At 46.5% G+C, this 24,434-nt stretch overlaps 1 protein-coding gene across 1 annotated transcript in view; it reads left to right on the forward strand.

Moving 5' to 3' along the window:
• Positions 1–24,216, forward strand: part of SORL1 (sortilin related receptor 1) — a 110,794-nt gene extending 86,578 nt beyond the window's left edge. The window contains exons 30-48 of the mRNA XM_028707291.2: positions 153–287; positions 396–551; positions 2,426–2,575; positions 3,703–3,831; positions 6,701–6,827; positions 7,677–7,846; positions 9,314–9,426; positions 9,771–9,875; positions 12,093–12,165; positions 13,628–13,710; positions 14,301–14,397; positions 15,063–15,247; positions 16,558–16,677; positions 18,147–18,311; positions 18,591–18,765; positions 19,077–19,183; positions 21,266–21,458; positions 22,573–22,785; positions 24,027–24,216. Of these exons, the coding sequence (XP_028563124.2) occupies positions 153–287; positions 396–551; positions 2,426–2,575; positions 3,703–3,831; positions 6,701–6,827; positions 7,677–7,846; positions 9,314–9,426; positions 9,771–9,875; positions 12,093–12,165; positions 13,628–13,710; positions 14,301–14,397; positions 15,063–15,247; positions 16,558–16,677; positions 18,147–18,311; positions 18,591–18,765; positions 19,077–19,183; positions 21,266–21,458; positions 22,573–22,785; positions 24,027–24,094 (2,564 nt within the window). The 3' untranslated portion in view covers positions 24,095–24,216. The remainder of the gene's footprint in view (positions 1–152; positions 288–395; positions 552–2,425; positions 2,576–3,702; positions 3,832–6,700; positions 6,828–7,676; positions 7,847–9,313; positions 9,427–9,770; positions 9,876–12,092; positions 12,166–13,627; positions 13,711–14,300; positions 14,398–15,062; positions 15,248–16,557; positions 16,678–18,146; positions 18,312–18,590; positions 18,766–19,076; positions 19,184–21,265; positions 21,459–22,572; positions 22,786–24,026) is intronic.
• Positions 24,217–24,434: the final 218 nt, after the last annotated feature.

Below are 24,434 nucleotides of genomic sequence, written 5' to 3' on the forward strand. Positions count from 1 at the left end.
GATTCATTCATGCCTTTTTAAAGTGGTGTGATAACTGCTTTAAACGTTTAATGCTGATGAGGCCTCAGTTTCAGCCTCTGTTTCTTTTATTCTGTGCTTACTCAATTGCACTTAGTAGACAGGAGATGATGGGAGCTCTTTGTCCTCCTCAGAAAACCCAACCGAAGCCCCAAACTGCTCTCGGTACTATCAGTTCCAGTGTGACAATGGGCACTGCATCCCTAATAGGTGGAAATGTGATAAAGAGAACGACTGTGGTGACTGGTCCGATGAGAAGGCCTGCGGAGGTAAGAAAGTGAGCAAAAGGAAGGAGTTGTTTGGAGGACTTGCTAGACCGCGGTCAGGTTGCCCTAGGCTGTTCTTGATGAGATCCCGTCTTACCGGTTTAATTTTAGGTTCAGCTGTCGTCCCTGCCACCACCTTGGCCCCTGCCACGTGTTCGCCTAACCACTTCCGGTGCAATGGCGGTGCTTGCATCATGAACAGCTGGGTTTGTGACGGATACCGGGACTGCGCAGACGGCTCTGACGAGGATGCTTGCCCCACGACACGTAAGGCTCCCTCGCTAAGGGCTGCTCCTGTTTTAATTTTTCTACAGCTTCTTCATCTACCTCCCCCCCCCCCCCCGCCCCACACTGGGCTTGTGGTCTACATTGCATTGAAAAGGGGCTGAGGAGAAAGCTAAGGGGTCATATGTGTGGGAGTGTTGAGGATAGTAGGAGAGGATATATTGATTAAATCTTATCCTTCCTCACTCACGCTAGTGAGCTAGTAAGCAGAGCACATTCCCTTGTACATTGCAAGTAGCTAGTTGATGGATTCGTTAGAACCGTTTGAGTTTAGCGATCCAGTCTGGCTTGTCCAGATTGGATAGTTCCCTCTTGAAAACAATAATGACACAACAGTCTTCTTTTAAAAGTAATGATAAGGTTTACTTACATTCAGTTTACAGTATGCTCCTGAAGGTAGGCTTTAGCTTATAGTTACAAAGAAAAGCGTGGGTTCATCCTCTGTGAGGGGTGAGCCCATGTGCTGCTGGGTGGGGTGAGCCCATGAGAGCCAGCACACAGCAAAAGGCAAGATGGAATAAGGCGAAAAAGGAAGATGGCTGCATGACCAGCCCTTTTGTAGGGTCTGCTAGGGTCACACCCATCTACCTGGTCAAACGCAGGGGGAGGATGCTCCAGACCAGGTGTGACAGGAAGTCCTCCTGGCTGGACACTGAGATCCAGTGCTGAGGGCCTTCTGGCGGTTCCCTCATTGTGAGAAGTGAGGTTACAGGGAACCAGACAGAGGGCCTTCTCGCTAGTGGCGCCCGCCCTGTGGAATGCCCTCCCACCAGATGTCAAGGCAATAAACAACTATATGACTTTTAAAAGACACCTGAAGGCAGCCCTGTTTAGGGAAGTTTTTAATATTTAATGCTGCATTGTTTTTAACACTCGATTGGGAGCCGCCCAGAGTGGCTGGGGAAACTCAGCTAAATGGGCGGGGTATAAATAATAAATTATTATTATTATTATTATTATTATTATTATTATTATTATTATTATTATTATTATTATTATTTCCCCTGTGTGTCCACTCTGGGCAAACAGGAAATGTTGTATTTGACTGCTTTTGTGCTGTTACATCCCACAATATAGAGCACTGAAGGCAGGGGCTGGCATGCTCAGAAGCTTGTCCAGGGATTCCCTGAATCGGGAATGGCAGGCTGGCTCCACCAATAACATCTCCTTGCAGTATGCAACCCTAAAAGTCTGTCTGGGGCCACGTGACCACGTCCACACCATACATACAAAGTGCTATGGCACCACTTTAAACAGTCATAGCTTTCCACCCAGTAATTCTGAGAGCTCTAGTTTGCTAAGGATGCTGAGAATTGTTAGGAGCTTCCCACCTCCTAGAGCTACAATTCTTAAGAGTTCCCTGGGAAGAGGGAATGGTTGTTAAACCACTCCGTGGCCTGGGTGTGTCCTGAGATTTGCTCTTCGTTCACATGGGTCTGTTCAGTGCCTGGTATGGATTAAGCGAGCTCTTTAGAACGATTCCGAAAAGTGTGCTAGGGTTCTGGAGCAGAAGGCGTTTCCCCGAACGAAGGAAGTTTGGAAACCTGACTTAGGGGAGCAGCAGGTGGCAACAGAGACAGAGGTTCCTCTGGAGTAGCACTCCAGCCTTCTGAAGCCCATTAGCAGGGTGGACAAAGTCTTGGCTCAGCTTTTTTTGAGGCTGCTGTAGGTTGTCCTCATCCCTCATGGCAGGCAGAGGCTGCCATCTGGTGGTAAGGAAAGCGAATCAACTTTTTCTTTTTTTGGACCAGTGAAAGTCATAAAAGTGAAATGCGCATAAAAGATGCAGAATCTAGTTTTGCTTCTAATATGGGTTTTTTAAAAAATATGCTTCTCTCTCTACCCCGCCTGCCCAGCAATCGGTGCAACTTCAACATCGCCCAGTGTCCCCGGACGCTGCAGTCGATTTGAGTTTGAGTGCCAGCAGATGAAGAAATGTGTCCCAAATTGGAAGCGCTGCGACGGCTTGAGAGACTGTCAGGATGGCACTGATGAGCTGAACTGCCGTAAGTGCTTATTGGGATTGTGTTGAGCATAGCACCCCTGGCTGCTTGTCATCGCCCCTCCTCAAACTCTGGTTCAGATTGTGCAAAACAAGCCTCTTTATTTCTCTGGCTGTTTATGCACAAGGCACAAGGGCCACAGGTACCTGTGGATATCCAAGCAATGGCTCACTCCTAGGGAGAGGTTTGAATCTGCAAGTGAAGTCCTCTTGCTTGCTGTTGATAGGGAAGGGAACATTTACCCGACTTGTCTCCCTGTGCCTGCAACCCCCCCGTCCCCAAACCTCAATTCATTGATGCCTCCATCTGACCTGTGCTGTCATTTGCACATATGCAATGACTGTTTCAACTGTACACATCTTGTTTTGAGGGACGCGGGTGGCACTGTGGTTTAAACCACAGAGCCTAGGGCTTGCCGATCAGAAGGTCGGCGGTTCGAATCCCTGCAACGGGGTGAGCTCCCGTTGCTCAGTCTGTGCTCCTGCCAACCTAGCAGTTCGAAAGCATGTCAAAGTGCAAGTAGATAAATAGGTACCACTCCGGCGGGAAGGTAAACAGCATTTCCGTGTGCTGCTCTGGTTCTCCAGAAGCGGCTTAGTCATGCTAGCCACATGACCCGGAAGCTGTACGCCAGCTCCCTTGGCCAGTAAAGCAAGATGAGCACTGCAACCCCAGAGTCGTCTGCAACTGGACCTAACGGTCAGGGGTCCCTTTACCCAGTGTGAGCCAGTGTGGTGTAGTGGTTAAGAGCGGTAGACTCCTAATCTTGGGAACCGGGTTCGCGTCTCCGCTCCTCCACATGCAGCTGCTGGGTGACCTTGGGCCAGTCACACTTCTTTGAAGTCTCTCAGCCCCACTCACCTCACAGAGTGTTTGTTGTGGGGGAGGAAGGGAAAGGAGAATGTTAGCCGCTTTGAGACTCCTTTGGGTAGTGATAAAGCGGGATATCAAATCCAAACACTTCTACCTTTACCTATACACCAAACAGAAGTATTTCTCAAGGAACTATGGGATATTTGTGGATTGTGGTTAACGTCATGCGTACTCGGCTTCAAACACTGGAGGTGGGAACGCATTGCAGGCAGAGTAAATGGTAATGTGTGCATGGCCTCATTCTTTCTGTGTTCCAGCTACTCACAGCACCTTGTCGTGCCCTAATGGGTTCAAGTGTGAAGATGGAGAGGCTTGCATCACAATGACGGAGAGATGTGACGGGTTCCTGGATTGCTCAGACAGCAGCGACGAAGGAAACTGTACCGGTAAGTCATGCTGCCCTGCTGGACATATAAGACCCTTTGCAACATCTACTGTGTTTCAGTGGAGTAGTGGGTCAGCTGATTGGTGCTGACTGCAGACCTTGCAGTTCTCAGGGAACTCTCCCAACTGCAGCTCATCCCAGTGGAATTGGCAGTGGTGCTGACAGCAACCTCCCCCTGGGAACTGGGAACTCCCAAGTGCAACCAACCACAGCTGCAAACCTCACTTTTGGCAGGGACTAGTTGTGCTTGGGTGTTCCCAGGTGGAAGCAGTTCCAGCAGGGTTTGTATCTGGCGCCAAAGGCAAGTCATCAAATGCAAGTCTGGTTGGGACAAGGAGCAATTTGGGTGCGTGCCTGAAGGCTCTTGATTGCAAGATCTTCACCTGTTATCTTTAGATGACGGGTGAAGGGCAGACGGGCATGGCTTGGATAAAGCAATTGGGACTGTTTAGTTTAGAGAAAGGGCGAGTAAGAGGCAACACAACAGAAGCTTATGCAATTATGGGTAGCGTGGAGAAAGTGGATGGAAGAAAGTTTTTATCCCTCTCTCATAGCGTTGCAATCTCCAGTGAAGCTGAACGTCGGAACATTCAGGATGGATAAAAAGGAAAGCACTTTTTCATGCGGCGCATAGTTAAACTGTGGGACTCCCACAGAAGGCAATGATGGCCACAAACCTGGATAGCTTTAAAATGGCATTAGATGAATCCATGGAGGGTATGACTTAATGGATGATGGCTGTGCTGTGCCTCCAAAATCGGAGGCAGCAATGCTTCTGAATTCCCATTGCTGGGAACGACAGAGGCGGGGAGCACTCATGTGCTGGGGTCCTGCTTTCAGGTTTCCCAAAGAGTGGCCACTGTGAGAACAGGATTCTAGACTAGATGGGCCATTGGCTTTATCCATCAGGCTTTGCTTGTGTTCTTAATAATAATAATAATAATAATAATAATAATAATAATAATAATTTATTATTTGTACCCCGCCCATCTGGCTGGGTTTCCCCAGCCACTCTGGGTGGCTTCCACAGAGACCAAAAATACACTAAAATGTCACACATTAAAAACTTCCCTGAACAGGGCTGCCTTAAGATGTCTTCTGAATGTCAGGTAGTTGTTTATCGCTTTGACATCTGATGGGAGGGCGTTCCACAGGGCGGGTGCCATGACCAAGAAGGCCCTCTGTCTGGTTCCCTGCAGCTTTGCTCCTCGCAATGAGGGAACCGCTAGAAGGCCCTCGGCGCTGGACCTCAGCGTCTGGGCAGAACGATGGGGTCAGTTTCGGACCCCTCCTGGGCCTTAGGTGGATCATGGAGCAGAGGCTCCTCAAGCCTGGCAAAGTCCTTGTGTGCTAGATGCTGTCTTGACAGATCCCCCCCTTCTTCCTCTCCTCCTTCTCCTATGCATCAGCTTTGCTGGCAGAACACTGTTCTGTCAGCACAATCCCTGACCCTCAATTCATTATGGCTTAGATAATAGTCACACTAATAGTTATCGATCACTTTCTCCCTTTCTCTCTCTGCCCCCACTACACCTCTCCACCTTGGGATTCAACCAATTTCCTCCTAAAGCACAGGGGGCGCTGAGCATCAATCAGTTTTTAGTTCTTTAATTAAATATTGATTTGGAGAGGCTGTCCAGACTCGGCTCACCCACCAGGACACCGAGATCGGCAGGCTGGCCAGAATTCTAAAGAGACACACACACACAGAGCAGTTTTGCGTTATCCTCATGAGTGCAAACTGCCTTTGAGAAGCTTTGCAACCTCCCGTTGATGCTTGGAGAGACTTTGAGCTGACCTTTGAACATAAGGACATATGTACGGACCTGCTGAATCAGGCCGAAAGGCTCATCTAATCCAACATCGTTCTCACAGTGGCCAACCAGATGCCTCGTTTGGGAAACCCAAAACCAGGACCTGAGAGTGCGACAGCACTCTCCCTGCTTGTGATTCCCAGCATAAGGTGCTCAGAGGCATTACTGCCTCTGATAGTGGAGGTAAAATATAGCCATCGGGGCTAGCAGCTGTTGACAGCCCTATCCTCCAGGAATTTGTCCAACTCCCCCTTTTAAAGCCATCCAAATTGGTGGCTATCGCCAGTAGCTTTTGCAGAAGTGAATTCCATATAACTATGTTCTGTGTGAAGAAGAATTTCCTTTTGCCTGACCTGACTCTTCCAGGAAGACCTCGGCACCTGGAATGACAAGAGAGGGAGAAAAACTTGCCTCTTTTTATTTTCTTCAAATCAGGTATAATTCTATACACACCTCTGTCGCATCCCCTTCCTCACATCTTTTCTAACTTGAAAAGCTCCGAACGACATAGCATTTCCTCGTAGCGGAACTGCTCCCACTACCTGATCAGCTTGGTTGCCCTTTTATGAAGGGTCTTCAACTCTATAATATCACTTTTGAAGTGTGGCAACCGGTGCTGTTCCCAATGGCATACGTCCCGGGCGCTGGGTGCCAGGTTTGCAAATTTAAAAGCCCCCCCCTCCAATGCATAACTTGAGGGATGAATTCAGAAGGGATGCAGATGAATGCAAAAGCTACTTAAAATACTCAAGAGAGATTGAATTCTTACACTCCCCACCTGCAAAGATGCACCCAAGGTGGCTGGTGTAAAACAGGCTTCCTCAGCCTCGGCCCTCCAGATGTTTTTGGCCTACAACTCCCATGATCCCTAGCTAGCAGGACCAGTGGAAAGGGATGATGGGAATTGTAGTCTCAAAACAGCTGGAGGGCCGAGGTTGAGGAAGCCTGGTGTAAAAGCTGACTCGTCACTTGGTCACTGTGGGCTGTGATAGGCATTGTGTAAACTCATTCCCTTGCCTCTACCAAACTTGGGATTTTTACATTCTGTTTCCCTAGATGACACTCTTGTCTATAAAGTGCAGAACCTCCAATGGACAGCCGATTTCTCCGGCAACATCACTTTAACCTGGACCCGCCCTAAGAAGATGCCCCTTGCATCCTGCGTCTACAATATCCATTACAGGTAGCCTGGCTGGGCAGCTTTAGCATAGCAGTCATGACTAAAATCAGACTGTGTGTGCAAACACCTAATTGAATCCGAGCTTATTAGTGCAGTTGTTACTATACCATGAACAAATTACAGAGGTCCATTTGCAGCAAGCAGAATCAAGGGCCCTGCCCCCTAGGAGACTACAATGTAAACAGAGAAAAAAGCAACAGAAGGAGAAGAGGGATACAGATGATTATAAGAGTTGAATGTAGCCCAAAGGAGTTGTAAAAAAGAATTGATTTTGGCTGTGGAACGATGTTAAGGAATGGATCGCTATTCAAGGCTTGCCCAAATGATGCTCTTGGCGAGATGTATTGCCTCCTCTCTGTTCAAACTTAAAATACATTGAAAAACAACAACTTGTGTCCCATTTTAGGTTTTGCTGCCTGAGTATATTGCATATAGCTGCCCCCAGCCATGGCTTTGGTTGGTGGGTCTCAGGGTTCTAGTAAACGGCATTGGAGATCCTTTGGTTGTGCCTGATGTAGGTGCTCCTTTTAGATAGACCAGGGATGGGAAATCTTTCGCCCTCCAGATGTTGGTGGACATTCAGCTCCCCTCAGTTCCAGCCAGCCTGGTCAGGAATGATGGGAGTTGTTGTTCAACATTGACTGGAGAGTCACAGACTCCCCATTGCTGTTTTAGACCATGCCTTGCTGACATTGTAAGAGTACCAAAATGATCATGCCCCCACAGTAGAATTAGATGATGGATTATGTTTGTGTGAGCCAATTCCATGATCTCCAGCTGCCGAAATGGCTCCTGCCTGATTTACATTTCGAAGCAGTGTTGCTGATGCTTCTTTGAAACTCCCAAATCTAGGATGGTTGGTGAGAGCGTCTGGAAATCCTTAGAAACCCACAGCAACAAAACCAACAGCGTCTTGAAAGTCCTGAAGCCAGACAGCACGTACCAGGTCAAAGTTCAGGTTCAGTGCCTGAGCAAAGCGTACAACACCAACGACTTCATCACCTTGCGTACCCCGGAAGGACGTAAGTCAGCTCGCTCGTTTGTGGCACACGTGGAATTAATTACAGAATGAAAGATGCCTTTGTTAAGCCCAAAGCACCGATTTACAGAGGATGTGTCTTGCAGTGTTTCTGCACGATCCGTCGCCCTTGCATTATTTTGCAGTTTTCTGCATTGGGTGAGATGGGCTCATTCAGTTTGCCAGCGCGGTGCGCACCTGCTAACAGGGGAATACCCTGTTGCTCACAGGGTGCTGACTCCTGTCCCTCTTCCCGCTGAAATTAGGCTTGAAATTTTGTGTGGTGACTCAGGGTGGCATTGCTATTTCATACATAATTTCAGTGTACAAAACTTGATTAGAAAGATGCTTTCCCCTCATGCTGCCATGAGGGAGGCAGAGTGAATTAGCTGCTTCAGGCAACAAGTGTTGAGGGGCAGGGCACAGACAAGAGCTGTGCGTGTCCTGAGGCCTATCTCGTGCCCCCTAAGGTAGCCCTCAAGTGTACTGGGGGAGGCTGTCCCCCCACATGACTATTAAAGTAAGGAATACATGAAAAAAGTCGGTGCTGGAGCTTAAAAATTAATATGCAAAAGTTTAAAAGGTGCAAGGAGATAGGATAATAATGTACTAAGGATGGAAGAACAAATAAATGAATAACACAACGATAACAAAAATAATAGTAGGTAAAGAAGATCGCACACAGGTGGAGGGAAGTACTGGGCTATGGGGGAGGGAGGTGAAGGGATTAATTGAAATTGTTAATGATTGGTATAGGATTTAAGTGATTTAAATTTTTATAAAGAAAGCAGCAAGAAATATCAAGTAAAGGTATCGGAGAGGAGATCGTTGTAAATGAAAGCATGAGACGTATGGTTTTGTTACATATGATTTTATTTTGGAGTTGTCTTTATTTTGGAGTTGTTTATTGTAAAGAATGTATATTATGTGAATAAATATAATAAAGGATTAATATTTTTTTTATAAAAAAGTAAGATTTGGTTGCCAGTCTGGTCAGCGTCTATAGATAGCATTGTTTGTTTATTATATCAATTTGTGGGCTGCTTTTCCACATAAATGTGCCCAAGGAGACTCATAAGAGCATAAGAAGAGTGATGCTTGAGGAGACCAGGCTAATTGAGTAAGCCAGTGCCTCTAGGAAGCCTGCAAGTGGGACCTGAGCGCAGCAGCGTCTTTCCCCACTTTCGATTCCCAGAAACTGGCATTAATAGGCTGCCAAGAGTGGAGTCGAGATATTGTAACATTGGAAATTCATCATAAAATAAACTATCTTTCAGTAAAACGTATTACTTAGTTAACATTTATAGGCCAGATTCTGTATATGACAAATCCTTTCTGTGCAATGGGATATTCATGGAATGGAAGGGGAATTCATGGAATGAAATCTTGTGCAATCAGCAAAATGTCTTAGGCCAGCTCTGTCCTTGTCACTAATCATACCCACCCACCTTTCCTCCTCCCCCCCCCCCAGTGCCAGACCCTCCCCAACATCTTCAGTTGTTGCTGAAGAGAGAAGCTGAAGGCGTTGTGGTTTGCCAGTGGGCACCACCAGCGAATGCCCACGGCCTGATCAGAGAATATGTTGTAAGTATTAACTGGACTGATGCCGTACTGAGGGGGAGCCTTGGAGAAATGTGTGTGCTCACAAAAGTATTTCTGTACTTTCTATATCATAAAATACCGGGGCCGTGTGCAGCAGCACTGAGACATAAAAGCATAGTTAAAAACAATACATGTAGGAAAACAATAATCAGGTAATTTGGCCCTCTTTGGATCTGGCTGAACTGGCTAGTGGGGAGTTGGGGAGAACAGCCCAGGCAGCTCAGACTGGAAGTTTCGCTTACACCCAGTCTTGAAGAAGTGGGTCTGCTGGTGCTTTGCTATAGCTGCAAACCAGGACTGCTCCTCCCTCTTCTCTGCCATACCAGGTGGAATACAACAGAGCTGGTTCCAAGGAATGGTCGTCTGTGAGAGCCACCAGCAACTACTCGGAGATAGAGAGCCTGCAGGTCAACATGTTGTATACAGTCAGAGTGAGTATATATCTTGAAAGTGATTTGCCCCTTGCATAGGTAGGTGGGAAGTGGCCTTTATACCTAGGCAGGCTGTTGGACTTTTCAGCTCAGTATTCTCCACACTAGGTCAGCAGTGAAAGTCACAGGTGCACAGGCAACAACAGAGGTTTTGCTGGTGCTGGTAGGGTCCCTTCTCCTTCCGCCACCTGTAAAAAAGTAAAGGTAAAGGACCCCTGACAGTTAAGTCCAGTCGCAGACGACTCTGGGGTTGCAGCACTCATCTTGCTTTACTGGCCAAGGGAGCTGGTGTTTGTCCGCAGACAGTTTTTCTAGGTCATGTGGCCAGCATGACTAAGCCATGAAACCATAGCAGCACATGGAAATGCCGTTTACCTTCCCGCCAGAGAGGTTATCTACTTGCACTTTGACGTGCTTTCGAACTGCTAGGTTGGCAGGAGCAGGGACCGAGCAATGGGAGCTCACCCTGTCACGGGGATTCGAACCGCCGACCTTCTGATCGGCAAGTCCTAGGCTCAGTGGTGTGGACAACAGCACCACCCTGTATCCCTGTTCAAATGAGACTTGAAATAGGACTTCTATTCTGGGGTGTGTGTGTGTTGCCGATAATAGTTTCTCTGGTTTGCAAAAGGTTGGCTGCTTCTGGTCTGCTGCACAGAAGAGGGCAGCGGCCTGATAGTTGTTGCCCCAGAGCTCAGGAGTAGCTCTGATCTGGTGAAGCTGTGTGTGTGTGTGTGTGTGTAGGAGGGAAACTCAGCTCACAGGCCAGGCTTGGCCTGTGGAGCTTATATTTTCAAAACTATGTTTACCTGTCAATCAGCTGGTGTCATTTCAGTGGGCAGCTGGCATCAGCTGACGGGTGGAGCGTAATTCTGTGTTGGCGCTGCACTGTTCTGACCATTGGCACGTCTAGTTCTGGTGTGCAGAACTTGCAACCCTCCAGATGGCGTTGGAGCATGCATTTCATCCAGCAACATCTGGAGGGTCACAGGTACCCAGTAACCCTTGGTCTAGATCCATGGCTAGCAGTGGGACCCAGACAGGTACCATATTTTTCTCTCTATAAGACACACTTTTCCCCTCCTAAAAAGTAATTGGAAATGTGTGTGCTGCTTATGGAGCGAATGCAGGCTGCGCAGCTTCCCTCTTGCTCTCCTGGCTTCAGGGATAGCCGCCTGAAGCCTCCTGAGCGATCGATCCCTCTTGTTCTCCTGGCTTCAGCGAAAGCAATGAGAAGCATCCGGAGCACAGCGGGAGCACTCCCGCTGCACTCAGGAGCCTTCAGGCGGCTATCCCTGAAGCCAGGAGAGCAAGAGGGATCAATCCCTCTTGCTCTCCTGCCTTCGCTTCGCTGGAGAGGCGCTGCGCAGCTCTCCCTCTCTGCGCAGCGCCCCTTCAGAGAAGCGGGAGGAGAAACGGAGCCCCTTCCATTTCTCCTCCCGCTTTGCTGGAGAGGCGCTAAGCAGAGAGGGAGAGAACATTTTTTTCTTGTTCTCCTCCTCTAAAACTAGGTGCGTCTTATGGCCGGGTACGTCTTATAGAGCGAAAAATACGGTATTTCCCAGCCCTGTCTTGGGAGAACAGAGTTTAAACAATGGGATGTTCTGCATGTAAAGTGGGTGCTCTAGCAGTGAGCTGTAGCCTCTCCTTACACCTGCTGCCTTCCTTCAACATGGTCAACATGTTGCTGAAGGGGGTAGGTGGGCATCATGGTCTCCCTTTGCACCACCAGCCTGCCCAAAATATGTCTTGAGTGCCTGACAGCTGCATAACAAAAGATCTGCGTGCCCCACTCTTTGAAAAGCGTCCCCCAACACAGCTCAGTAAACTGCATTTGAAACTCTCCTGAACATCAGAGACAGTTTGTGATGGCAGCAGCAGAAACTTCTCTGTTCCTTTTTGCTCCTCTGAGTCCTGCGTGAAACCAGGCATTGCCAGAGGGATGGAGAGCAGGTGGGAGGAGGCGATGATGCTGAGTGAGGGTTAGAGAAGTGACCTTGCTGTAGCAGCCGTCAGGACCCCTGGCTACTACTGGCACCTGGAGGCTTCTTGCTTCCCAGAACCTCATTTTCAGGCTCCCAAGTCGGCAGAGGAACAGAAGCAAGGCACTTACACACCATTTCCCCATCAGCTGTCGCCTGTAAACCTGCTTTGTTTTCATTAAAAAGTCAAACAGCATGCCTTCTTGCATATTAACTAGCCTTCTCATTTGAAAAGGTTGCTGCGGTAACTAGCCGTGGAGTGGGAAACTGGAGTGATTCCAAATCCATACGAACCGTAAAAGGCAAAGGTAAACTATTAACTAATTAATTTCTTTTACCTCTTGTTTTGTTTTGCCGCACCAGGAAGCAGACCAGAGAGAGCAAAAAACCCAAAACCTAAATCCATAAATGAGTCTGAACCGTCTCACATTTTGTTATTTTAATATTAATATATTCACTGGCAGCCTTGGGACGTTCATTATGTTCCTCTCACTCTCTTCTCTAGGCTGTTCAGTGTGCCAATTACAAATCCATCTATAGTAGCTAACGACTTGCACATATTGTAAATATTAATCACTTGCTACATTAAACAGCTATGCCTTTTCCCAAACTTAACCATTCCCTACTAACAACACTTTTTTAAAACCCACCAGCTGTTAACGGACTACAATCCCATCATCCCCAGCCACCATGGTAAATGATCAGGATGATGGATATTATAGTCCAGCGACAATATTGGTGAAATCTGGGCTAAATGATCAGGAATGGTACTGTGAGAATGGGCCTTTTCCTCCCACCAGCTCATCCCCTCTTGCCTATAAATTATGCCCCCCTACACACACACACACACACACACACAAGCACAAGCATACTTGGGATGCCTGTAGCAACATCCATCCTAACCCTAGAGCAGGGATGGGGAACTTGTTTCTGGACTGCAACATCCATAATCTCCGATTGTTGGCCATTCTGCATGGGACTGATGGGAGTGGGAGTCCCCATAGCATCAGGGGTGCAGGTAAAGGTAAAGGTACCCCTGACCATTAGGTCCAGTCGTGACCGACTCTGGGGTTGCGGCGCTCATCTCACTTTATTGGCCGAGGGAGCCGGCGTACAGTTTCCGGGTCATGTGGCCAGCATGCCGAAGCCGCTTCTGGCGAACCAGAGCAACGCACGGAAACACCGTTTACCTTTCCGCAGGAGCGGTACCTATTTATCTACTTGCACTTTGACATGCTTTCAAACTGCTAGGTTGGCAGGAGCAGGGACTGAGCAACAGGAGCTCACCCCGTCACGGGGATTCAAACCGCCGACCTTCTGATCAGCAAGTCCTAGGCTCTGTGGTTTAACCCACAGCGCCACCAGCATCCCTTCAGGGGTGCAGGTACTTGGTTTCAACTGTTAGTTTAAGAGGATTGACTGTAATTAATTTAGCACAGTCAAATCATACACCTAATCATGGTTGGCACTGACTTTGCATGCAAGAGGGAGTGGGAATGTGAGACTTTACAATCCATGTTTTGGGGACTGTAGCGTATACATCAGCCCCTATTATTTAAAAAGGAATGGGTTGTTGTTGTTGTTTATTAAAGGCTGTTGAAACCTACTTGTGGGCCACAATCTACCGGTTCATTACTAGTGTCCAGATACATTCACTGTGATGGACTGGCAGAGTAAGCTGAAAACACAAAAAGAGAATTTTCCATTGAAATTTTGCAAATTTCAGTTTAGTGGCTGATGCCAGTTTTCTCTGTTTCCTCTCTGCCTTAGTTATCCCACCACCTACGATCCATATTGATAGCTACACTGAAAACTCCATAAGCTTCACCCTCAAAATGGAAGCTAACATTCAGGTAATAAAAATTTGTGGCTGAAAAGCCCAGCTCAAATACACCACACAAAAGAACATTTTGTGAACTGACATATAAACGCTGTGCTTTGGAAAGGTTTTCTAAGGTGATGCAGTGATGGATTGGGAGCAGGTGTTCGGAGGGAGGCAAATAAACCATAATCGTGATGCCATTAGGGGTTTGCAATTCCTAGGCAAACAGAAGTTTTAATTACGCTAACTCTGAATCTTAAACATAATAAAATTCCTGGTATTGGTATCCATTTCATCTGACAGAGGCTTTTTTGGGAGGTGCAAAGATAATAGAGTATATTTCTGCCTTGCACTTAATCAGTCTTAGTTTAGTTAACAATGATCCATTATGTTTCTGTTGCACCAAGTTCCTTAGAGAGCTGCCTTTCAAAACCAAAGATGGAGAGGAGAATCACAGCAGATTATAGCATAATTATTCTCATTCCTGAATGACTGGCCAAGTTGACATATATAGGAGTGATCAGTCAGTTGCAAGGAGCTTTTGGTACTTCAAATTCGCCATTTAAACACATGCACTTGCTTACTTGTTTGTCCTATGCATTCTCTGCTGCCGCCTGACAGGTGAACGGTTATGTTGTGAAAATCTTCTGGACTTTCGACACCCACAGACAAGAAAAAATATCCTTGCTCATTGATGGGGGAAAGTCGGCACAAACTGGTAAGCCTCACCAGAATGTTCATTTCATCTGGCAGCATCTAATGGAGGATTACCACTGATCAGCAGGGCCGGTCCTATCGTTGGACAGGGGTGAGGCGTCAGCCTGAGGCAGTGGGTGGTGCTTGCAGGCAAGAAGGTGTTGGAGAACAATGCTTGCTCTGTGTGTCACATGGCTTGCTGCCCACTACCTAAGCTTGCTGATGACCCCAGGTGCATTGGATGAACGGGGGGGGGGGGGGGGGGAGATTCATTTACTAGTCTAGTGAACTTCTTGTACAGGGAATGTTCAGGAGAGGTGGAGGCACTGCCTTGTACTTCACCCTAGTATTTTGGGCTGGCCCTCTGGATTCTCCCCAGGCGACTCACCTGGGAACAGCAGAAATGCTAAGCGTTCAGAAAGCTGGTGAGCAACACCACCCTACCTGAACCTTCCGCTACTGGGCCCACATGACCACTAAATCAGGTGAATTTCACAGGGCCAGATGCAAAATCTTCAGAATGCTTCCCCTTTTTAAAACAAGCAAGCAAGCAAGCAAAACCCTTTGCAACCTGGAAATGGGCTGCCAAAGTGGGAGATTCTTTTGGCTCGGCCCTAGACAAGCCTTATTTGGGGAGGGTGCTCCACATCCTTGCTTAGCCCCAATCGTTTTCTCCACCCTCCACAGTGAGTAACTTGACTGCTCAGACACAGTACGAGATTTCTGCATGGGCCAAGACGGAGCTGGGGGACAGCCCTCTGTCTTTTGCCCACGTGTTGACCAGCGGCACACGACCGCCCCCTCCCAGTCTGAAAGCTAAAGCTGTGAATCAGACAGCGGTGGAGTGCAACTGGACTGGCCCCAAGAATGTGGTAAGGGTTCCTTTCTTTTTCATCTTGTGGAAAGAGCCCCCCGACAGAGCAGAAGAGCCTGTCCTCTTTCTAAATGTCTGCCTGCCATTCACATGTAATTTTTGCAGTTGGTCCCAGATAGCAGAATCCTGTGTTCAGGATGCCACATAACCCAGCTGTTAAAGACAACGGTTTTTCATCAAAAAGGGGCAAGCTTGTTGTTTTCCTATTTTCAGGGTGTAAATCCCATCCCGAGCTGGTGTGGTAGGCCATTTATTTGTTGCTTATTTAAAAAAAACGTATCAAAGCAAATAACAATTATGAATGCGTACAAAGCACAAAATTTAAAACGCAGCATAAAAAAAGAAATTTAACTAAAAGTGTTCATCTTGCAATAACATAAAAAGGAGAAATCCAACCTTACTAAAGTTGAACATCAATACAGGCTTGCGGATAATCATACCCTACGACCCCAATTAAGACCTAATCAGGAACATCTTTGTCTGGTGCCTGAAAGTTGGTAGCAGTGGCACCAGGTGTCTCTTTCTGGGGAGAGTGTTGCACGGTTTGGGAGCCACCACTGAAAAGGCCCGTTCTCATGTTGCCACCTTCCACTCCTCCTTAGGAGGAGGGCCTCAAATGATGAACATAGGATTTCCAGGTTTGTAGTACTTAAGTTAGTGAGTTGCTCAGAGACATCCAATGAGCTTTATAACTGAGATTTGAACCAAAGTCTCCCATGCACCACTTACTCCAAGTTGTAGAGATTGGCTGTGAGAGATGAGGCGTTCAGTAAATATCTTTTTAGTGTTAAATCCACTTACTCGGATGCACATTTGGTCCAGAGTTAATATCTGGCAACCAGACAGAACAGCCTTTATACTCTTGAATATACAGTCATACCTTGGTAGTCGGACGCCTTAGTTGTTGAACAAATTGGCTCCCAAACGCCGCAAACCCAGAAGTGAGTGTTCCGGTTTGTGAATGTTTTTTGGAAGCTGAACATCTGATGCAGCTTCGTGGCTTCCGATAAGCTGCTGGAAGCTCCTGCAGCCAATTGGAAACTTGAACTGTTTCAGGAGTCGAATGGACTCCCGGAACGGATTAAATTCGAGAACCAAGGTATGACTGTAATTCATTCCTTTTTAAATTTCAGGCATTCATTCAGTTTGCCACGAAGACCACTGCAACTGTGGGTGGCTACATTATTATTATTACTATTATTTTAAATGGATTGGAAAATTCAGTGGATTTGTTTGCAAGACTTTAGGGTGGGGAAAGAGGTTCAACATGCTTTTCTTGCTTGCATCTCTCCCCCCCCCCCTTTACAGGTATATGGCATATTTTATGCTACATCTTTCCTGGAGCTCTACAGGAATCCTACCAATGCCACCACCACACTGCACAACATTACAGTCATTGTCAACAGAGATGAGCAGTACTTATTTCTGGTAAGGAGTGCATTGTTCATCTTCTCCCCCTCCCCGCTCTTGCCAACCAATGCAACTTGGGCTTTTGTTTATAAATTCAATATCAAAAGAGGGCAACTGATTAGGGAAGGGCCATAGATCAAGGGCAGAGCTTCTGCTTGGCATGCAGAAGGTTCCCACTCTGATCCCTGACATCTCCAGATAGGAAGATCCCCTGCCTGAAATCCTAGCATGCTGTTTTGCCAGGCAGTGTGGACAACACTGAGCAGACTCTGTATAAGGGCAAGTTCCTGTTCTCCTATTCTACTACTTTGAGGAAGCTGCCGGAACCACAAGGCGGTATAGACGTCACAAAGAGCAATGTGATATTCTCAGGGTTGCGGCTTATTCTCTTAAGGGCTAGCAGCCTTGTACCCATTTAAGGTGTTCTAGTGTAAGCTCATAGGGACCGATCACCTGTATATTTTTGCATGGGCAACTCTTAACATGTGCCACATACACTGTATGCACAAGCATGCCTTTGGTATCTTGGGAAGAGGCTCTTCTGAATAGGTTCCTTCTTTTTGTGAGGTAAAAGTCCCTAAACAAGAACAGCAGGGTCTTCTCTGTTGGGACACCGACACACATGTTGTGGGATTTCCTGCCCATTGTCATCACTTTTTCAGTGTCAGATAAAAACCTTCCTATGTGAGAATGCTTTTCAAGCAGCTGGATTTTAAGGCTGAACTGAATTTCTTCCAGCAAACGTTTTGCTTTTGTGTGTGTGTGTGGGGGGGGGGGGTTGCTGTTTCACCTCTGCATGCAGACTCGATTGGCTACGGTGCCCTTTATGGTCTGAAAGATGTTTGTTCTCCCTACTCAGTGCTGCCATCGTATGGAAGTGTTATCCAGCTTGGTGCCCTCCAGCTGCTGAACTCCTAACTCGTATCAGTCCCAGCAGCATGGCTGATGGCCAGGGATGATGTGGGGTGTAGCCCAGCAACACCAGGAGGGTACCAGGTCGACTGCCCTTGCCATAAAGCCATTCAGATTCGCTTTCAATCGTGTTTCCAGAAATATGTTCATTTCTGACACATTCCTCGTGAATGTATCTTAACAGGAAGACCTCAGATTTGGTTCAGACAGGCAGCAAGATCCTTAAGTGCAGAAGTTACATGCTGCGGATGGGAAGCTCTGTGAGCAGTTCCATGCTCAACATAGCCATTTTGCTGAAATGGCCTTGTAGCAAAATACAGAGACTTGCATTTAAAGCAGTTCCCATAATCCCTGACCACTGGTCCGGCTAGCTAGAGATGATGGGAGACATGGTCCAAAAACAGCTGGAGACCCAAGTTTTGGGAAGCACTGATTTGAAATAACCTTCCCGGAGTCGAGTAACCTTTATTGGCTCCACCGGCTGTGGTTACTCTGCTGAGTTGTGGGTTATAAAAGGAGGCGGGGGACATGCTAGAAAGCTGTATAACCGACTAACAACTGCTGACCTCCTTAAGGTACGTGTGATATCCCCATACCAAGGGCCGCCTTCTGATTACATCGTTGTGAAGATGATTCCTGACAGTCGCCTCCCCCCTCGGCACCTTCACTCTGTGCACCTGGCAAAAACCTTTGCGGTTATCAAGTGGGAGTCTCCTTACGATTCTCCTGACCAAGATATGGTGAGATTGCTGCTGCTGCTGTTGTTATTTTATTATTATTATATTGGGAAAGGATAGAAATCGAACACAAGCTAAATAAATGTCACCCAGTTCCACCAAAAGTTTTCTAAGAGATGGGCTTTGGAGAGTGCTGGGTGGAGAGATCACATTCTAGGCTAGCGATGCTGCCAAAGGCCAAATCCTCTTGATGATTCAGCTTGCCTTTAGCATTTCAGACACTTAACGGGAGAAGTGGGGTGTTGTGGGAGAAGGAGCAACTCACCATTCTCCTCCTTTCAGTTGTATGCTGTAGCAGTGAAAGATTTAATAAAGAAAACAGACCGGATCTACAAGGTGAAAACTCGCAACAGCACCGTGGAGTATACCATCAAGAAGCTGGAACCCGGTGGCAAGTACCATATCATCGTCCAGCTGGGAAACATGAGCAAAGAGGCCAGTTTGAAACTTAACACAGGTAAGGAATGTCCGAGAAAAAGTAGTTGAATAAGAGGACCGTACTTCCTTGTTTCCCTCCCCAGCCAAAGCCTCCATTCCTGTTGTCACAAACCTGGGTTTGTCTTACTCCTGTGCACTTGTAATTGTGTACTTTTTATCTTTCAATAAAGAAAAAAGCAAAGCAAAACCTAGGTGTTTAAGCCCCATTGAACTCAATCGCATTGGAATCCAGTGCATATTGCATTCTCTATCTATAGGCATTTCAAAGAACTGAGCGAGACTGGTGGACAGATTGCTACTTACCTATATGTTTCCCTTCTTCCTTTGCAGTTTCCCTGGCTGCACCAGATGCCTTAAAGATTATAGCAGAAAACGACCACATCTTGTTGTTTTGGAAAAGTTTAGCCTTAAAAGAAAGTCATTTTAGTGAAAGCCGGGTAAGTTGCTATTGGAAGTTAGGGAGCAGCTCAGCTTGCTGAGAGAGGTTTCCATGGGCTGAGACAGATAAAGGAATCACCAGCTTCCAAACTGTCCCTGCACCTTTTTCTCTATGCTGACTTCTCTCTATCTCTTTGATGTTTAGACTGATAAGTCTTAGGTTGCATCCTGCTTACAACTTCCTCTTACAACTGCTCTTTCTCACACACTTTCTCTGGGCTGGAGGTGAGAGGTCGTCTTGGATATATCAGTGTATAGAGAACAAAGGGGCAAGCATGGCTTCTTTGCTTCTCCAACTTAGATAGCTAGCACTGCAGAACTCTTTCATATCAATAATGTACTTCCTTTATTAAACAGAAGCTTTATTATTTTACACCATGTCTCAGTTTGAATACCTTTCAACTGAGGGTGTGTTCCAAGCAAGGATTCACTTAACTGAGCTAACTTCCGCTGCTGCATAGTAACTCTACATGCTAGCAGTTATAACCACACTTGGAGTGCCATGCTTTTTTTAACCACTCATTCTTTCTTGATTTGATTGACACCCTGCCCTTCTGCAAGTCCCCAGGGCAGCTTAGGGAAAGCTAAAAAAAAACACAAAATGATAAAAGTAAAGACATTCACTGTGTGAAAGCAGTATAGCGGCAAACAGCGAAATTGAGATGAGCACAAAGCAGGATTTTTAAAAATGGACAGAAGATTGCAAAGCCTGCGAGAAAATACAAAAAGGTGTTTTCCCCAAGCCAAGTCCAAAACGTTCTAAGGCTCTATCAAGGGAACTGGCAGTCGAGTTCTCCTCCAGGATCAGGTCAAGGGCCCTTCTAGTCCAGCATTCTGTTCTTGCAGTGGCCAACCTGTTGCAAGCAGGACCTGAGCACAAGAGCCCTTTCCCTTCCTGTGGCTTCCAGAAACTGGTATTCAGAAGCATGCCTTCCTTCAACTATGGAGCCAGATCATAGCCACCCTGGCTAGTAGCCACTGATAGCTGTATCCTCCATGAAAATTTGTCCAATGCCATTCAAGGAAACTGACCCCCTCCTTCTGTAATCCTCATAGAACTCTAGCCCAATGGTTGCCATTAATTTGACTCTGAATTGATTTTAGAATGAATTGAGCTGCCTTGCCCTCAGCTCTGGATGTTTTTTCCTGACTAAAATACGCCAGCAAGCTGTAGCCTGTGTTTTTCTATTGCACTAGCGACAGTCCTTCGATTAGAGTAGTGAGCTGGCGGTAGGGTAGCCCAGGTTGCGGCTGCATTGCTGGTTACCCTGTGCTGCACATTACTGCCAGTTCCCAAGAGGGAAAGGCAGCAGGGAGCTCAGCGCTGTGCAGGCAGAGCAACAGAACCACCCCATCTGCACCCACTCCAGGCTCTCTGCTGCCGTGCCCCTCTCCCCTCCCAGTAACCGGCAGCAACATGCAGCATTGGGAAGACATCTTGGAGATCCCGGGTCACAGGAAGGTTAGGCTGGCCTCAACCAGAGCCAGGGCTTTTTTGGCCTTGGCCCCGATCTGGTGGAATGCTCTGTCACAAGAGACTAGGGCCCTGCGGGACTTGACATCTTTCTGCAGGGCCTGCAAGACAGAGCTGTTCCACCAGGCCTTTGGCCAAGGCACAGTCTGACCCCCTCCTTCTGAAATCCTCATAGAACTCTAGCCCAATGGTTGCCATTAATTTGACTCTGAATTGATTTTAGAATGAATTGATTTTAGAATGTATTTCAATTAATTGATTGTGATTTTATGTAAACTGTGTTATTTTTTACTGTTGTTAGCTGCTCTGAGCCCGGATTCGGGGCAAGGCAGCTCAATTCATTCTAAAATCAATTCAGAGTCAAATTAATGGCAACCATTGGGCTAGAGTTCTATGAGGATTACAGAAGGAGGGGGTCATTATGATTATTATGATTATTATGATTATTATGATTATTATGATTATTATGATTATTATGATTATGATTATGATTAGGTCCATTCATTTCAGTGGACCTGCTCTGGGTAAAACTGATTTGGACACAACCCAATATTTCAATCCAGAACCAAATGACCTTGTTTTTTGTGTGTTTTGTGCTTAATTTCAGGGGTATGAAATACACATGTTCGACAGCGTGACAAATAGCACATCGTACCTGGGCAATACCACGGAGAACGTCTTCAAAGTCTCCAACCTGAAGATGGGGCATAATTACTCCTTCACGGTGCAAGCAAGGTGTCTTTACAGCGGGCAGGTGTGCGGGGAGCCTGCAACGCTACTTTACAATGAAGTGGGAAGCGGTAAGGAAAAGATCTCCCCCTCTGATTCACTTCTGCTTCCGTCTATTTTCTTTTCAACACTCAGCATGTTAACGTTTGGAAGCCTGGAACGTTGCGGCTATCAATGCCCTTCAGCTAGATCTATCATCTTCTGTTAATGTTTATGGGCAATTTATCTCGAGTACTCCGGTGTCTTCTTTCAGAGCGACTTAAGTTGTGTTTTCTGTGAGCTGCCAATGTACATTACAGGGCTTGCACCCTATTCTCTTGAAACTGAAGCACCTTGAGTTTTCAGAGTCCCTAATTGCTTAGCTTTAGAGCATACGGAACAACTCCTCCTTGGTTGTCTTCCCATATGCCTTCTCAAGAGTGACCCTAGGAGCCGTTCCTCAGTGACTGACTCACCTCCTTCCATGTTAATTTGGTGGTTCTAGGATGCTGGAGAGAGAGACCCTGCTGCCAAAATAGTAACAGGTCCTTAACCCTGGACCACCACATCACTGCTTCCAGCCAAATGATTATCAGGATAGAAGGACACCTGCCTTCAACTGGCCTTGCCCAGGGTTTTAGCCTTCCAGCTTTTCATAATCATAGCAGTATGTGGAACTTTATAGTAGCATAATATGACTTTATTGCAGTTGTTCTGATGACTTTGTTTGCTTTATTTATATGCTATTGTGTTTGATATTATAATGATTGCAATGTTTGGTGTTTTTTTAAATAATGCTACTATAAAGTGTTGTGAGCTCAACATTTGTTGGAAAAGCAGAATACAAATATTAAATCAAACAGCTCCTGCATCATTCTGTGAAAATACAAAGTCTCGGTTCACATTATGGTGTAAACAAATGAAATGCAGGTTGCAAACAATGGCTTTCATTCCAGCCGAGTACTTAAAACTCCATTGATGCATTTTACAAAGCCTTACAAATCAGTTCCCCAGGCTTTTCAGATCTGATATTTTCTCAATCTCACTGGAAATCTATGTCCTAATACTGTTGTTAGAGTTCTGTTTACTAATACTGTATTATAGCAGTTTATCTTTGTGAGATGCCCAGGGAGCAGACATGTGATGCTCGTATTTGTGTTGGGTAGCCAACAAATTGAATCGCATTCTTTGTTTCTCCTTCTGCAGGCAGGGATCCTGCTGCATCCACCATGAGCAAGCCTACAGACGTGGCTGCCATTGTGGTGCCGATGTTATTCCTCTTGCTAGTGACAGTGGGCATAGGGTTTGTTGCCTTGTACATGAGGCACAGAAGACTTCAGAATAGCTTCACGGCCTTCGCAAACAGCCACTACAGCTCCCGACTGGGGTCAGCAATATTCTCATCAGGCGATGATTTAGGTGGGTGAAGCTGTTTTCCTAAGCCTTGGATGGGAGGACTTAAATGGGTGGAATCTCATGAGGGCAACAAGTGCATTAAGCTACAGAGGTTGAATGGGACACGGGTGGCGCTGTGGGTTAAACCACAGAGCCTAGGACTTGCCGATCAGAAGGTCGGTGGTTCGAATCCCTGCAACGGGGTGAGCTCCCGTTGCTCGGTCCCTGCTCCTGCCAACCTAGCAGTTTGAAAGCACATCAAAGTGCAAGTAGATAAATAGGTACTGCTCTGGCGGGAAGGTAAACGGCGTTTCCGTGCGCTGCTCCGATTCGCCAGAAGTGGCTTAGTCATGCTGGCCACATGACCCGGAAGCTGGCTCCCTTGGCCAATAAAGCGAGATGAGCGCCGCAACCCCAGAGTCAGTCACAACTGGACCTAATGGTCAGGGGTCCCTTTACCTTTACCACAGAGGTTGGGGGTGTTTTGGTAATTAGCCTTTGTGTATATTTCCATTGCAGCATTTACAGTTTGAGCGGGGCCCTCAAGGACCACCTCTCCCCATATGAACCAACCCAGACCCAGCAATTATTATCTGAGGCCCTCCTTCATGTGCCTCCTCCACAAAAAGTCCGGAGGGTGGCTACACAAAATTGGGCCTTATCTGCAGTGGCTTCCCTCTTCTGCCATGCTCTCCCCAGGAAGACTCACCTGGCACCTTCATTATATATCTTTAGGTGCCATGGAAAGCAAAAACATTCCATTTCACCCCAGGCCTTAAACAATCTATGTTCCTTTAAATTATTGGGGGGTATTATTTTTGTTACTATGCTACATATTTTTGTGTTTTTATATTGTACACTGCTCTGCGATCCTCAGATGATCCTCAGTATAGAAATTTGATAAATATTAATAATGATTAATAAACAATATTGATTGTAAGTTGCTATGGATTGCCTTGGGCAAGATAAAGCGACTAAGAAATTGCACTAGAGCTCTCATGCCGCTGGTCAGAGAACGTTGGATACAGCCCAGAGAGGCCAAAACATCTGCAATGGGAAATGTTGGATTAAACATTAGGAGGACTTTCCCGTTGGTACAACTGTTGAACAGGCAGGTTCGGAAAGCAAAGGACCATGTTGGCCAGCTCTCCTGGGATCCTGAAGCAGAGGATTCCTCACATTGACCGAGTGTTAGGCTGGGCGACCTTTGGTGTAATCTCCCAGTTTTCCGATTTCTTTCTGAAACGGATGTGTTTCATTCCCAGGAGACGAGGACGATGAAGCGCCGATGATCACAGGCTTTTCAGACGATGTCCCCATGGTGATAGCATGAAGAGCGTTTCTGACTCTGGAAACCAAAATGGTGTAAATATTTTATTTGATAAAAAAGGAGAAAAAACACAGTCAACTGTTTATTTTAAAACAATATACAGTATATATATATATATATCTGCACTTTTGAGTTGCAATATGTTATTTTTGTATGGCCGGAAAAAAAGAAGAAGAAATAATTATTACACTTTGTAGTACACAGCTGTGAACTTTCAAAAAACCAGGTTGATTTAGTAACAATTTCTGTTTCTTTGTTTCCCTCCCATTTCCAACCTTTAATTTAGTCTTACAAGGCTGTGCTTGCTGGGCATGCTTTTAAGTCTGTGAGATAATTCTCTCCC

This window comes from Podarcis muralis, chromosome 15, assembly GCF_964188315.1.
Source record: "Podarcis muralis chromosome 15, rPodMur119.hap1.1, whole genome shotgun sequence".
Taxonomy (NCBI): Eukaryota; Metazoa; Chordata; class Lepidosauria; order Squamata; family Lacertidae; genus Podarcis; species Podarcis muralis.